Source organism: Hetaerina americana, unplaced genomic scaffold (assembly GCF_022747635.1).
Source record: "Hetaerina americana unplaced genomic scaffold, ioHetAmer1.1.p SCAF_92, whole genome shotgun sequence".
Classification (NCBI taxonomy): Eukaryota; Metazoa; Arthropoda; class Insecta; order Odonata; family Calopterygidae; genus Hetaerina; species Hetaerina americana.
In genome coordinates this window covers 717,501-733,836 of record NW_027287561.1, presented here as the reverse complement: position 1 = coordinate 733,836, position 16,336 = coordinate 717,501, and the positions used below count along the sequence as shown (strand labels likewise).

The following is a 16,336-nucleotide window of genomic DNA, read 5'->3' as shown; positions in this document are numbered from 1 at the left end:
GGAACGATTTGCACTATGCTCACATGAAATGCATGCTAGTTAAAGATGGAAGAAATGCATACTAGTGAAGCTGCACCAACGGCAGTACTATTCCAGTTATTTTTGGGTACCCCCTCGTGAATCACTCTCCAATATGTAAAGACACTGGCAATGAATGATTGAATGCCGGCCATATAAGTTGCGTAAAGTCCCTCCCTAATTAAATTCAGCTGGATCCTTTTCCTCCACCCAGAACTATCTAGCCATGACTCACAAAAGTATTCTTGCGTATACAACACAAAAGAATGATCTGTTCTGGTATGATAAAAATATTATTTCACTAAATCTTTCAGAATCTTGACTTTTGTTACTATTTATTCAGGAAAGAATAAACTGTGCCTTGAATGCAAAAACTGTCAGGCAGTGGTCATATCATACGGTATTAACTTGGAGGACTCATACTTTGTGAAAAAAATAAGGAGGATGAGGAAAAATAAGTCAGTGGGACCGGATAATATCTCAATTGACATTCTAAAACTGGGTGATACCGCAATAGCTTTGTACCTGAGTCATCTTTTCAAAGTAACTTTAAATAATGATGCCTTGCCCAATGATTGGAAAAAAGCAAATATTACACCAATTTTCAGGAAAGGGGATAAAACAATAGCCAACAATTATAGACCGGTAAGCATAATCTCAGTTGTTTGCAAAATAATGGAAAAAAGAATCGCTGACTACATTCGGGAATGGTGGGCAAGAGATAGATGGCTATTCAAACACCAACATGGGTTTAGAACGGGATACTCGTGTGAAACGCAGCTTTTGGGATTAAGTCAATACATCGGCGATGTATTGACTTAATTGTATTGAAAGGATGTGGATGCAGTAATTGTTGATTTTTCGGCAGCTTTTGGCCGAGTGCCTCACGATAAATTGTTGTTAAAGTTGGATTGGTTACCATTGGACTTGAGGGTAAAACAATGGATAAAAAATTTTCTCAGAGCCAGAACTCAAAAAGTAAAATTAGGGGATACATTTTCAAATGAGGCGAGCGTATTAGCAGGAGTTCCACAAGGTAGTGTTCTAGGGCCATTACTCTTCCTAATTTACGTAAACGATCCACCAAACAATTTACATTCCCAAATAAGACTCTTTGCTGATGACTGCATTATATACAGACGGATAGAACATGTAAATGACCACGTAATATTACAAAATGACATCGATCGCCTTGGTGACTGGGTTACAAATAATAATATGGGCATTAATATAAGTAAAAGTAAGCATATAAAATTTTCAAATAAAAAGAATGCAGAAAAGGAAATTTACACACTCTTTGGAGAAAGAATCCCATGTACTAGTCAATGCAAATTTTTAGGCATTTATTTAACAAGGGATCTTGGGTGGGGAGTCCAAGTAGATAATTTGACACGGAAGGCATTTAAAATATTGCATTGGGTGATGAGAAATTTAAAAGGAAGTAGCGTAGCCACAAAAGAAAAAGCATATAAGGCACTGGTTATCCCTATCCTAGGATACTCCTCCATAGTATGGGATCCATATGAGGTGGGACATATTAAAAAGATAGAAAAAGTTCAAAGAAAGGCAGCAAGATATGTACTCGGAAGGTACAAAAGAACAGATAGTGTCACGGATATGTTAAATGTACTGAAATGGGAGAGTTTGAAAAATAGAAGAAAAAGGAGTAGGTTAGGCGCGATGTATAGAATTGTTAAAAAGGACGAAGCGTGGGAAGATTTATGGCAAGGGATAGAAAAGCCTAACTTTAAGGGAAAAAACGACCATAGCCACAAAATAAAAATAAGGACTAAAAAAACCAATAAGAAAAAATACTCTTTTTTGAGTAGAACTATTATTGATTGAAACCGGCTGCCTGGAGGTTTGTTTGAGCCCTTTCCATCCAATTTCAGAGGTTTTAAGTTGAAATGTAAAGTATCTACTGGGTAATAAACTTCATTGTAGTTTTGAAAATATTGTTTCTATGTGATGTGGACGGCATTTTGTATGTGATGTGGAAGTTTGTTTGCATGTGATGTGGAAGTGTCATTATGTAAAAATATTTTGTCTCTTATCTGTTTTTGTGTTCGTATGTAATTTTCGTTGTTAGTAGTTATCTTTGACCTAACCTGATCGTAGCCACCGGGAAATTTGCCTAATTGCAACGTAATTGTGTAAATAAATAATAATATCCAAATCTGCCCTTGACACTAGAGGGACTAACCATTGTAATGCTTACAGCTCACAAGAGGGATGACCTGAGAGCCAATGCAACATATCACATTTCCACAGTGACAATGTCTCATCATTGAAAAGGCCAATTCAATGTCAGAGGATATATCTCTGAATGAGAGGGCCGAATGTTTGAAAGGGCCTCTGTAATTCTGTCACAAGAACAGGGGGCAATAAAATGCAACACTTTGAATTTCCAAAATAAACATCATCTCCTCAGCTCAATATTGAATCACCATTGAGTGGATATCTGTCCAGATGAGGGGATCTGATGTCTAGGGGATGGTCAATCATCCCATCTCAAGAGCAAGGGACATACTCTTCTGAGAAGGTAGAAACATTCACATGCTATACCTTGCTGTTATCAAAATGTGCATTAGCAAAAGCCTGGTTATCATGCACTCTAAATAATGTTTTAGTGATCACATGTGTGCCAAAGCGAAAGATTCTACTGTTCTATCGAACTCTCTTGGCCTCTTTGCTTCTATTGCTAACACAGCTTAGGGGTTGCAAATCAAAATCCCTTGCCATGAATGAAATTGTTACCAATCTGTAGTCTTGTGTGGATTTCTTTGATTCTCAGAGCAGAAAGCAGTCGGCTTGGAACCTATTGACTGAAATTACTCAGATAATAGTAGCAAGTTGTACTGGATTTTAAAAAGATTTCTGGTGACCCCCTTATTGAAGCATAAATATTATTATTTTGGGGAGGTGGTAGTCCCAGGGGTAGAGCATAGGACTACTGACTGAAGGGCCCACATTCGATTCTCCGAACCCAGAAGAGAATTTTTTTCTTTGCCAAATGAGAAAATTTTTTCCGAATGTCTTCACTCAACCAGCGCAGTAATAATGCATAATACTCCCTATTTATTGTTTGTCCTTTTTTTAGTAATTAATGTGGATGATTCTGCCCACCCCAAAAAACCATGGGCATTACCTGGTAGATTGATTTCAGTCTTCGAAGGTCTTCTTAGGAGTTAGATCGCCTTTAGAAATCCATTGTTTTGACTGTCCGTTTGTCTCTGGAGTGAAGTGGTGTATCCAGGTTTTATTCACAGTTGTGTATCGATGCAGAAACTAATCAGGATTGCGACTGAAGAGGACCAAACCAGCCTCCGAGTGGACCATACACTTGTATTTATGTAACTGTGTGGTCAACTCGGAGGTCTACTCACTGTTACGCAAAACACACATCCTGTCTATTTTTTTTCACACCCAATATTTCGTGTGAAATTGAAAGCACTCTACCTTGTGGTATGCCTTTTGCAAACTTTGATTTGTTGATCACTCAAAAACTATGTTGTGTATTTTCTCAATCATTTTAGAGAAAGTCACTTTCCCTGGATGTCCCAAGCAGTGTTCGTCATTTGTAGATGAGTGGCCACGTTTAAACTCATTTACTCAATTGTAAACTGTTGCAAATGAAGGAGCAGATGTGTCGTGAACTCAATCCAACTTGGCTTTCATCTCTTCAGTGTTAAGCCTTTTAAATTGAAATGTTTAATCACTGCATGAAACTCATTTTTTTCCATTTTTCTAAATAAGCAAAAAGTTGGTTGAATCAATTGACTATGAATATGAAACCACGTAATGGATGTTGCTGAACCTTAAACAGCGGTCTTGTGAGAGATTAGGCTTACTGAAGGCCAGCCTTTACCTAGACTACGAGCACCATCTCTTGGATTTTCTTGTAATCCATGGCAGTTTTCCTGAATGCCTGCAAAGGGCACCTATGCTTCCTTATTAGAAATATTAGGTATTCTGTAAATTTAGAGGTCCTTCCATCCATTTACTATGGTGAATTTTATTGTCGTGTTACTTTCAGTATCCTCTTCTGGGGTTCCTCTCCCCATGTGGGCATAATCTTCAAAATCCAAAAGAGGATTATACGCATTATGAGCAATGCTCCTTGCGATGCACCATGCAAACCTCTCTTCAAAAGACTTGGTTTATTACCAGTACCTTGCATATATATATTTAATGTCATCTTGCATGCAAAGGGTAATATTTCCCAGTACAAGTCCAACCACAATTACCATAGTCACTACACAAGGACCTGCACCAACCATTTGTCAGGACACACAATACTGCCCATGGGCCCAAAGCAATGGGCTTAAGGTTATTCAATAAACTTCCCCATGAAATCAAATATGAAACAAAAGTACCTGTTTTCAAGAAAAAGTTGTTCAACCTTTTAAAAAATAATATGTTCTATTCTGTAAATGAATACCTGGAATTGTCGCGCAATGTGTCAATTCCGGCTTAAAATTGTGAAATTTATATCTGACGTGTCCTTTATTTGTGTATGTATGAATATGCAACAAATCTCCAGACAAATATATGTATTATTATTATTATTTGAACCATACCTGTCTTAGGGGATGTGATTGGTTTTTCAATTGTTTAAGGGGAAATGCAATAAAAATCTTATAGAAATAATGTACATGATATTAAAATGAAATAACTTGTAACTAAGGTGAGTCAGTAGTGCAATAAGTATAGTCAATAATATAATATTTTGAGTCATTCAATAAAAAACTGCTTCCACCTGAGTAACAAAACCATAAAATTCTGTGCTGTCCAGATTACTATGCCAACTGATTACTAGTCATGCGATTATTTTAGAGCATGATTCAAGTATGTACTGCATGAAATACTGATTCATTTGGAAAAGTAACTTTAACGAACCAAGATGCATAGTAAGAAGATAAAAACTTCTGCTAGAAATAACACCTAGGAAATAAGTTTTTAATTGGATTCTTTTGTGGAAATCTGTCTGTAATATTAAAAAATAGTATAAATTTGAGGATTATGTAAATTTTAGTTATTTCAATTCAAAATTTCTCTGTACCTTAATTTATGTTGTTTATGTGTAGATAAATGCTCTTTAGTTTTTCATTACCATATTGGTTCATTGTAACTGTAATTGAATTAGTGAACATCAACTGTCAATCTCTCCTAGGATACATGGGTGAATGTGGTTTGCGTGGAGGCTACACTGAAGTGATCAATTTTGATCCTGATGTAAAAGCTATGCTTTTGAAGAGCATTTCTGCAATGCTTTGCCCAACAGTTCTTGGCCAAGTGAGTGAAATTTTGATGAAATAATATTTTTGTATTATTACTTTTTTTTATTATGATATGATTTCTTGGTTTTAATGAGTGTTTCCTGTTTTCAATTTGTGTTTGTCTTGGCAGCCCTTAATTCAGATATTTTTGAAGAATGCGTGAGGGAGCTTGAAGAGATGAAAAGACATAACTTATTCCTCCGTGTCTATTCTTTATATTGCTATTTAGGTGATCAAGGTTTTAAAAATTGTCCTTTTCTTCCCTCATGAATGCATGTCCTGTCTGGCCCGTCTATTCCTTTTCATGCATAATCCATTTTGCTTCTTTTGCAACGGCGATACCTCTCTCTTCCATTTATCCTGTTGTGTCTCTCAGCCATTATCACTGAGTCATGAAATATTTCCACAATTGATTTCACCCTCCCTCTGCTGGATCACCCATGGACACAGTCCACCATTTTATGCTCCCTTGGCAATGGCTTTGCTGCCTCTGTGGACCCTGATCCGTTGGCTGAGTGGTGAGCTCGTGGCATTTGCTGGGAACCTTGCTTGTTTCGCACATTTGTTGGTAAATCTAAATGAGGATGGAACCATGGTATAGTCCAAGACAAGAATTATATTTTTGCCCCACTGTTTTCATACTCCTTGTAAATGAAAGCAACCAACCAATCCTTCATCACTTTAGTCATGTTCCAAGGTTCATCTTAGTACCACCAGATCACGGTACTCTCTCCAATGTTTATATTTTTAAAACATTGGGGTTGTGCAGTTATGCCATTTACAAGTGGCCTTTCCAAGTTGCTCTTCTGGAGTCTGATCTTCATGGAGATTGCTTTGGGGTTGTTAATACAAGTAAATTATTTGCCACCTATTTCTCAAAAATTAATTAATATTTTCTGAGGGTATGTTTTGGTTACCAATTATATGCAGGTTTGTATTCATTTGTATTCAGTAATTATTTAGTTTGTATTCATATTCAACTAGACTAATCACATTTGACCACATGCATTCATGTGTGTTCTATAATCACAGGTTTGCATTCATATTCAATTATGCATTACATTATTATTATATTTATATTCAACTATACATTACATTATACGTATAACATCCTCTTGTAAAGGGGTTTTGCCTCAGAAAAAGAGGAAGTTATGTTGTCTCACCCTGTACTAATCGCAATAAACCACATGAATGGCACATTCAAGTATTAAAAAAATGTATCACAATAATTTAAAATTAATTAATGTGAATTTATTCAATATTTTCACACTAAGAGATCAGACAGAAAATAATTAGTGTTACAATGCAATAATTTTTCAACATCCTTTGGATTAATCTTTTTTTTTGCAAATACATCATGGGAATAAAATCCAATATCAGTCATTAAGAAAGTAAGGAATTTGCAAATGAATCTATATTTCAATCTTTAGTATATTCAGTGTGCAGTTCCTCTATTCTTCACCTGTGTTTATCCAAACTTGGATTGTATTTGTAATCTTTTATATCATAATGTCTATAATGTCAGTTTTGTCCTGCAAACCCAATTTGTCTCTCTTGGCATTTTACACTCGTATTTGAGAAACACCTCGATAGTTATTCACTGAAGACCCATTGAAAAAGAGAGGATCTTGCGGACATCTGCAGCCAAGCAAATTGATGTGAGTGAACCAATAGAAGATGTGGGGGGAGGAGGGGGCAGGGGAAGTTCAGTTGGTGGTACACTGATTGGTGGACTGGCATAGGGAGTGTGCGGGGCGCAGTTGGCCACTGAGTGGATGGAATGGGGGAGGAAATGATGTGGGGGAAGGGAAACTAGCTTCTCAGGAATTGGGTGCATGGTGGGTAGGATTATTCATTGGAGCGAGAGAGTACCAGCTCCTCGTGGGCATTGGTCCATGAATCTGCTGAAATCTCCGAGCATTTGAACTCACCTGGCATCCTGCAGCACATAGAAAGCAAGAACCAAAGTTACCCGAGGCATGAAAGGGGAGGGAACAGTTTTGTCACCTGCCGGACACCCCCCCTCCCCCTGGGTCATATGCTCCTTAACCAGCAGGCAGTGGCATTCCATCAGTCAAATCCCTCCCCCCCCTCACCCTCACCCACACATCCCCCTCTTTGAATTCTTACTGGAAAATGGAATTCCATCCAGTCCATGCATAAGCAATCCTCATGTGCATTCAAGTGAAATTCCAAAATAAATAGGTAAAACACTTATTTCTGTGATAAAAATCATTGCACTGTTGCGTCTTCAGGTTCCATTTATACCAGGTTCAATCATGGAGAAATTCCTGTTCTGCATGTTGGGACCAAGAAATACCATTGAACCTTGTACAATGAGCATAATTCATTCCGAAATTTTTCTCATGCTTGTTAAGTAAGATGATTTTTTCCCATATAAACGAGTGTAAAATAAGATAATAGGTAGTAAAAAATTATTCATGACATTTATTCAAATAAAATTATATTAGCATTATTTAGGATCATGAGCCATCCTCGTCTTTTCTTGTATTGTAAAATGAACCAACCTGGGGCATGAATTTGATTTGCAGAAAATGAAAAAAAATCAAAAAAATTACTGTATTTTCCCATCGAAAATCCCTCTGACACCCTGCCAACTTTCCAGGATCCGCCAGCTTATTTTTTCATGAGACACTCTTTTAATCCTTCCCGAATCTGTGTAGTCTTTCTTACCAGACATCATCCACTTTTCTCAACTAGAACGTGACTTTGATTTAAAAGATTTATTAATGGATATATCCTGGCAGCCTCGTGATTTTCTTTTCCTTTCGTGAAATTGATGACTTCTAGCTTAAACATCGCTGTACACAATTTTCTTCTCCATGGATGATTTTCTTGAGAAATTCTAAATTGCATTAGCTTAACTCAATTCAGATTTGAAACAATCACCATGCAGACGGCACTTTTATAGAACTTGAAGGGTGTCTAGAACAGCCGAGCGCCGATACTTACAAAGCAAGAAAATTCTATTTCGTTCATGCTCTTTAATTTTTTAATTTTGATTTGCTGGAAGCTAATTTATATAGCAAATGAAAGGGCACACAAAGCTGTCTGGTTTTGACTTGCGAATCATAGTGAAAAAGCAATAAGGTGGAATATTGTGTTGGCTTGTAAATATTGTTTATTTTTTGATCCTTCTGTTGTTTGGAATTAATTTCAATCACCTTGCTCCAATCTTCTTTATACTTTCAGTAGATGGCCACGGGCAATTATGATTTCATGTATTCATTGTATGTTACCATCTATTAGTATTTGGATATAGACATATTTTTACACACAATACATATAATATTTACTATACACATTCAGGATAACTATGAAGCCCTGGGCGCGCGGTATCTATACAAATTCATGATAACTACAAAGTTCTGAGTGCGTGTTATACATAAGGTGCGGATTATCATTGGGAAAATATGGTAATTCATCATTTATGATACATTCATGGTTTTTTTTTACAGGAAAAATTTCTGGAGACATTTGTTTTTCAAGATGCTTCCAAATTTTGTGAAAATGCAACACATTATTTTCATTAAATGAACTTAAAGCATTCATAACCTCTGCCTTATAATGCTGTTGCTTCTCAATGTATATTGCAATGCATTCTCCTCTGCTATCTTGTAGGTGTGCTTTGACATCTTTAGGTTTGCTTTGGCATCTTTTTCCACTCATCATGTTATAATTGAATGCCTGTTGCAGCAGGTAAGCCTCTGAATCTACTAGCTTCATGAAGTCACCACTGAAGTTCTCTGCTGCCTTGGTGTCAGAGCTCACTTCTTCACCATACCTCACAACCCTGGATTCCGGGTCTTCTTTTAAACTTCTTGAACCACTCACGGCCTCCCTCAAATACTCCTTTTTCGGCCAATGATGATCCTAGCAGCTCTGTAGCGAGGTCAGCGAAAATCACTTTTGTCTTCTCATAAATGATATTCTCGTTGATATTGCCACCTTACAATTGCTTCTTGTTTATCCTTAAGAGAAGTGCATTTATAAAACTATGCACAAAATATTATCAAACTTTGAACAAAAAAATTACAAATAATCTTTCTGAACATAAGTTTGGAAAAATGTGGTCACAAGCACATTAAGATGTTAAGGTAGTGAATGATAAGCACAAACTGAAGCAGTAGGGATGAAATTACGAGGGTGGTCCGAGAAGTACCCGGCCTGACCTAGAGATGGCGGTAGTTGTTTGAAAAATATCACTGTATTAGAAAGTAAACAATCTGTAAAGCATATATTTCAAGTTTAAAGATGTTTAGTATTTATTTGGCAGCCATTAGTAGTGAACGTTTTTGGTGAATTTGTGAAAATGGAGAATATTGGTCATTGTTCTGTGATACAATACTTTTATTTGAAAGGCCTCAGCCTAACCGATATAAAAGCTGAACTGGATTCTACTCTGGGTGAGTCTGCTTCTTCAGGGGGATCGAGATGGTGCGGGGGCTAACGTACTGGCTTCCCACCCTGAGGGCGCGGGTTCAAATCCCGGCGGTGTTGAATATTTTTCAGAGGTATCTCGATCCCTACTTGAGGTGCTTTGTGGAGGGCACTTTGAGTGAGTACGGCGTCCGTCGGATGGGACGTTAAGCTGCGGACCCCTTGGCGCCTTTCGTAAAGAGTAGGCTAATGCCGACGCCGGGTTTCTCTCCACCCTTCATCCTTTCCTGTCCATCCCCTATGGCGCAAATGACCTTAGCTGTCGGTCGCCTCCCCTCAAAACTACTACTACTACTGCTTCTTCATTTACAACAGTAAAATATGAGATAGTGGAGATGAAACGAGGCCGTACAAGCTGTCAAGACGAACATCGCATTGGTCAACCAAATGAAGTGACGACTCCAGAAATGGTGAAGAAAATCCACAAATTGATCCTGGATGATCGTTGACTGAAAGTGCGCGAGCTAGCAGACACTATAGGCATTTCAAAAAGTGCGGTACATTGCATATTAACTGAAAATTTGGACATGAAAAAGCTGTGTACCATATATGCTCCCTCTCGAGCAAAACCAGTGTCGTGAAGATGTTTCAATTGAGTGTTTAGCATAGTTTCACAGCAATAAAGCAGAATTTTTGCACCGTGTCATAACCATGGATAGGTCCATTACTTCACACCCGAGACAAAAGACCAATCAAAACAAAGGATTCAAAAAGGTTTCCAAAGAAGGCGAAGACCGTTTCATCTGCAGACAAGGGCATGGCGTCGGTTTTGGGGATGCGCGTGGGATAATTTTCATTGACTGTCTTGAAAAAGGAAAAACTATCTAGGGTGAGTATTATGCAAACTTATTGCAACGCTTGAGAGAAGAAATGAAGCTAAAGCAGCCGCATTTTGCTAAGAAGAAAGTGTTGTTTCATCAAGACAATGCACCAGCTCACAAATCCATATGACAATGGCCAAAATTCATAAATTAAAGTTTGAATTGCTACCTCATGCACCCTTTTTGCCAGATTTAGCCCCCGCGGATTATTTTCTGTTCGCAAACTTGAAAAAATGGCTTGGTGGTAGAAGATTTGCATACCATGAAGAAGTGGTCTCGGCAGTTAATGGCTATTTTGAGGAGCAAGACAGTTCTTATTATAAGAAGGGTATCAAACTTATTGAAAATCACTGGGAAAAGAGTATAAAGCTGAAAGGAGATTATGTTGAGAGGCGAATACATTTTTTTCCAATTTTTTTGTTTTTTCCTTGTTAGGTCGGGTACTTCTGGGACCACCCTCGTAGTAACATGAGAATTTTCCATTGCATTCCAAAAGACATACTCCTGTAATTATTAGAAAGGGTTGCCCTACAAAAATATGCCTTAGAAATTATTTATCAAATGAATTTTACAGTAAACCTTGCAAAAGGTGCAGTGCTTAATGAACATAATTGAATTGATATGTTCATTGAATAATGAAACAAACTTAGTAATATTCCAAAAGTTTGCTGTATTATTCTGTTGAGTCTGCAGTCCACCAAGTAATTGTGTGAACCAGCTCTTGATTTTATCCCGCGTCTTGAAAAAGTTTTCTTCAAGGCAGATCTCGATTGATTCCATGGTTAATCTTTTCCTTATACCTCTCGGCAAAAGGTTTTACCTTTGTTCCATAGTATGGCACGGTCTTGTTGGATGGAGTGCTCAGCCACCACGGATTTTTCTGGTTGGCAGAGCCTGTATTGTTTGCGATATTCTTTGATCCTGGTCGCGATCCTTCTTCCGATTTCCCCCACGTATAGTATGTACACCTGTCCCCATTCACTGGGTATCTGGTGGACATCCGGAGTCGCAAAGCCTCAGCGGTCTTTGGCCTTCACCAATTGGTCTTTGATTTTACAGCGGGGCCTGAAGAAAGTTTCAATGCCCTGTTTCTTGAGAATCAGGGAGATTTTCCAGAAATTGTAGAGATGTAGCGTATTCTAGCTCTTGCTGTGGGTTCAGGCTGTTTCTCTTCCTGGGTACCAACTCAGGAGCTTAAGGCCCTTTTTAGGGCCCAGGTAATTTCCCCTTCGCTATAACTATTTTGGTGGAAGGTCTTTTTCAGGTGTCGGATCTCCTTGGGAAGGCTCTCGGGGTCAGCTACAGTCTTGGCTTGGTGAAGAGGGGTGGGAAAAACAGCTCTTTTTTGTGAGAGGGATGATGATGGCTGTGGCCTTTCAGGTACTGGTTGGTGTTGGTAGGCTTACGGTAGACACTGTGTCCGAGTGTGCCATCCCTCCTCCGGTAGACCAGTAGACTAATAGACCAGGAAGTGACCCGGTGGAACACCCCAAGTAGCCTTTTCCACAGCAATTTGCCAGGAAAGCACAATATCATACTTGGCATAGCTAAATTTCACAGTGTCAGTATTTGATGAAATGTTTATGTTTGAAAGATAATTTAAACTTTGAGATATAATCATGTACTTAATCTCTCTAGGCTGTGATGGATGTGGTTGTGAATCCACCCAAACCAGGGGAGGAATCTTATGAAAAGTTTGCTGCTGAGAAGGAGTCAGTGCTAAAGTCATTGGCCCTGAGAGCAAAAATGGTTGCTGAAACTTTCAACAGCATGGTGGGCATTAGCTGCAATCCTGTACAAGGTGCTATGTATGCTTTTCCAAAGGTATGTATCCATTCCTTCTGTTTAGCAGCCCAAAGGATTGTGTTTGTACTTCTTAGAATTTTATCTGATTGCATGATCTGAAAAATTAATATAAGATTTTCCTAAATTTTGTCTACACAAGGCTTTGAGTCAAACAAAATTTGTCCAATGGCAGTGATAGCTTTATCTTAGAAGTGATGTTGTTATAAACAATACAATCCGACTAGAGCATTCAAATAATTCCAGGTTGTGTTAACAAAAGGGTTGAAATAACTTCTAATACCTTTGATTGTAAAAAATTCTTTCATGGCTGATCAATTATTTCAAGTTATTAAAATGAAAGAAATGAATTTTCAAATTTATTATTGTTTGATTTCACTCTAAATTCAAGTTGTTCTTCTTTTAATGACAGTTATGGATGGAAGAAGGTTGGTAAAACATGAGGTAAAAGTTGACTAAACATAACTCCGTTACCACTGAAAAGAATGATTTTATGGAGAAAGAACATTTGTAATCTTATAAGAAAACTTCAGGTAACTTATTGATGTTGATATTTTAACTGAACAGTGTTGTATTGAAGGAACAAACCAATTAATGCATGCTGTGGGACTTACCTATGGAATGGGTGTATTTTTCTCTTATGTAGTTTTAATTGCCCATATCATTTATTAACTCAAATTTGTTGTCAGAGAACATGGGCATCATCAAGAAGCAGCACAAGCAATGAATTGCCAGTCAATATGTTTTACAAATACAAGGTGTGATCAAAAAAAGACAGGACTGATTTTATAACTTGTTTATTTTGACGGATACAGCTTGATCCAACTTGCCGCCCTCTAAGTACATGCCTTGGCTGATGACACACCTTTGCCAACGTTTCTTCCAGCTCTCGAATCCTGCCTGGCAAGCCACCTTAGGGATCCTCTTCAGGTCTGCCATACAATTACTTTTAATGTCCACAATGGAATCGAATCAGCAACCTTTCAAGGTTATTTTTAACTTTGGGAACAAAAGAAGTCTGATGGAGCCACGCGACAGGAGAGTGGGGTGGCTGCGGGATCACCGAAGTTCTGGGTCTGGTGAAAATCCGTCACGATCAGTGCCGTGTGAGCCAGCACGTTATCGTGGTGGAAACGCCATGCATCATTTCTCCACATGTCCAGCCTCTTTTGGCTCACTGCGACCCTCAACCTCTTCATAACTTTGAGTAGAAATATTTGTTGGCAGTTTGACCTTGAGGGACGTATTCTTAATGAAACAGCTGTTGCCAATCGAAGAAACACCAGCATGACCTTCACATTGGAGCGGGACATTTGAGCTTTCTTTGGTCGCAGAGAATGAGGACCCTTCCACTGAGAAGACTGGGCCTTTGTCTCAACATCAAAACTGTAAAGCCAGGTTTCGTCACCAGTTACGATGGTTTTAAGAAACTCTGGGTGGGCATTGGCTCCATCTAGGAGTTCCTGATAAATGCCCACACGTTTTTGTCTCTGTTCCTCAGTCAGCACCTGTGGGACAAATTTTGATGCGGCGGGCATTATGCCCAAAATTGTCTCACAGGATCCAAAACTAATGTTCACTTCCTCGGCTATCTCCCTAACAGTTACACGGTGATTTTCCCGCAGCAAATCGTTCACCAATTTGACATGGTTGGGGTCTGTTGAAGTGGAAGGCGGCGAATCTTCATCTGTCGAGGTTCTGCCCGATTTAAAACGACTGTACCACTCATAACACTGGCTTTAACTTGTAGCTTGAATAACAAATGCTTGCTGAATCATTACAAATGTTTCCGTAGCACTTTTGCCAAATTTGAAACAAAATTTCACGCATACACGCTGTTCCTCTAGCTCCTTCATTGCTGCCGTTTCACGCGGCAACAAACAGGTTAAGACACGTACCGCTTCTGCTGCGTAGCAACTCGATGTAAACAAATGCAACACCTCTCGTTTTAGCCATCAGATATGTCACTAGATGGCGCACTGTGTCTCATTTTGATCCGTTGAAAGTTTTGCACAGAATAAAATCAGTCCGGTCTTTTTTTGATCACACCTTGTAAGTTGCAAATGATAAGGATTTACAGAAACATCAATGCAATTATCCATGGATCAAACTTTCAATACAATTGGAAAAATACATTGATACTTTCAATACCAATAGCATTAAGCTCTTCACTTTTGTATTAGAGAGTGGAATAGTGTATATTTTTTAATATCAGGTGATAGCATTTTATTAATGTTAATTCTTAAATGGTGTTGAGGTTATGAAGATAGTATTAAGGTTACAGAGTTCTCTATATCTTTGTTGAATATGAATATTTATTTGAGCAGATGTCAAACTGGAGTCTAAAATAACTTAAATCAAATTTATTCTTTACAAAGGAATCAATTTTGAAAAATATACAGAGCTGAGAGTGGTGAAATGCATAATTGCTGAAGATAACCTGGGCTAGATTCGTTGGCATTCAGATTTAATGTTGTTCAAGTTAGTCTTTTCTGTAATATAAACACTGGATGAAGTGGAGGCATTTATTTGGGGAGCAGAGATTATTAACACCATCGGGGATAGGAGGTTATTTTGGTAGAGATAGTATTTTTGGGAGAATGAAGAGAGATTGGTCGGTGAAACCCAGTATCAGCATGAGCCTCCATTTAATTTAAGACACAAAAATAACCACAGTTAGTTGTTGTATCTGATGGATGACTTTTTCCACTTGAAATAATGATAACGACAATAGGCAAGCTTAGACATTGAAAGAGAAAAGTGGGTAAATGAGTATAGCTTACGAAGGTTGCCTGAATGGTTTCCAACCTAAACATGAAGATGGCAGCACTCTGCAACAAAAGCTGGGGAATGTGTTTGCAAATGCTGTGGAAGGTTCTCACATAATTTTCAGTTATTTCGGACACTCAGTTGTTGTTTGACAATCTTATGAATGAGTCATTGTGAGGGTTTTTGTGAAAATGAGAAATTTGGGTATTGGGTTGTGATATTTGTTTTTGAAGGCAACATGTCCACGCAACTCAAAGACGAGTTGAGCGCTGTGTGTGGGGACTCAGCAGCATCATTTACGACCGTGAAACTTTGGGAAGCTGAATTTAAACATGGCCGTGCCAGCTTGGCTGATGACGAGCGTTCAGGACTGCCAAAAACTGCGACAACCATTAAAAAGAATGAAAGAAGGTCACCAATCTGTACTGGATGGCTATGAAATTAAGGTTGGAGAGATGGTGGAGGCTATGGGCATACCAAAAGAAATCTTTGTCATGTATTGACTGAAGAGTTGGACCTGCGTAAGCTATCCGATTAATCAGTGAGATGGTAATATTGACTGTTTTTGCAAAAGTCACGGAATTGCATTTAGCGACTACCTTGAAAAAGGTAAAACAATAACGGGAAAGCATTAAGCATTATCACTGGATAAGTTGAAGGCAGAATTGCAAAAATGACTGCATTTGAAAAAGAAAAAATCTCTTTTCCATCAGGACAACACACCTGCTCACATTTCGGCTGCTGCCATAAATAAAATCCAGAAATTGCACTTTATATTGGTTGACAACCCCATATATTCACCATGTATGGTCTGCAGGAACTTTTTGCTGTTTTACTTTAGAGGACAGATTTTCATCCAATGAGGAAGTTATTGCATACATTCTGTGGAGAAAGATGTCAAATAATATTTGGAAGTGTGTATCGACTAAAGAGGAGACTAATGTTAAAAAATAAAAATAAATTTAAAGATAAAATGTCTCTTTTATGTGCTAGGTGGGACACTTCTCAGGCTACTCCTGCAAGTCAACAATTACTCGATGGTCAGTTAAAAAGGGTATTAAGGGAATTTAAATCAAATAAGGCTGTGGGGTTTGACAGCATTACTCTGGAATTACTATAACATTAAGGAGATCAGGGGAGTAAGAGTTTTTATGGACTAATTCGTAGCATTTATGAAGGAGGAAT

General features: G+C 38.2%; 1 protein-coding gene across 3 annotated transcripts in view; it reads left to right on the top strand.

The window, feature by feature from the left end:
* Positions 1 to 16,336, top strand: part of LOC139699838 (alanine aminotransferase 2-like) — a 73,465-nt gene that overhangs the window by 46,454 nt on the left and 10,675 nt on the right. For all 3 annotated transcript variants that reach the window (XM_071598275.1, XM_071598273.1, XM_071598272.1), the window contains 2 exons: positions 5,192 to 5,313; positions 12,218 to 12,403. In XM_071598275.1, the coding sequence (XP_071454376.1) occupies positions 5,192 to 5,313; positions 12,218 to 12,403 (308 nt within the window). The remainder of the gene's footprint in view (positions 1 to 5,191; positions 5,314 to 12,217; positions 12,404 to 16,336) is intronic.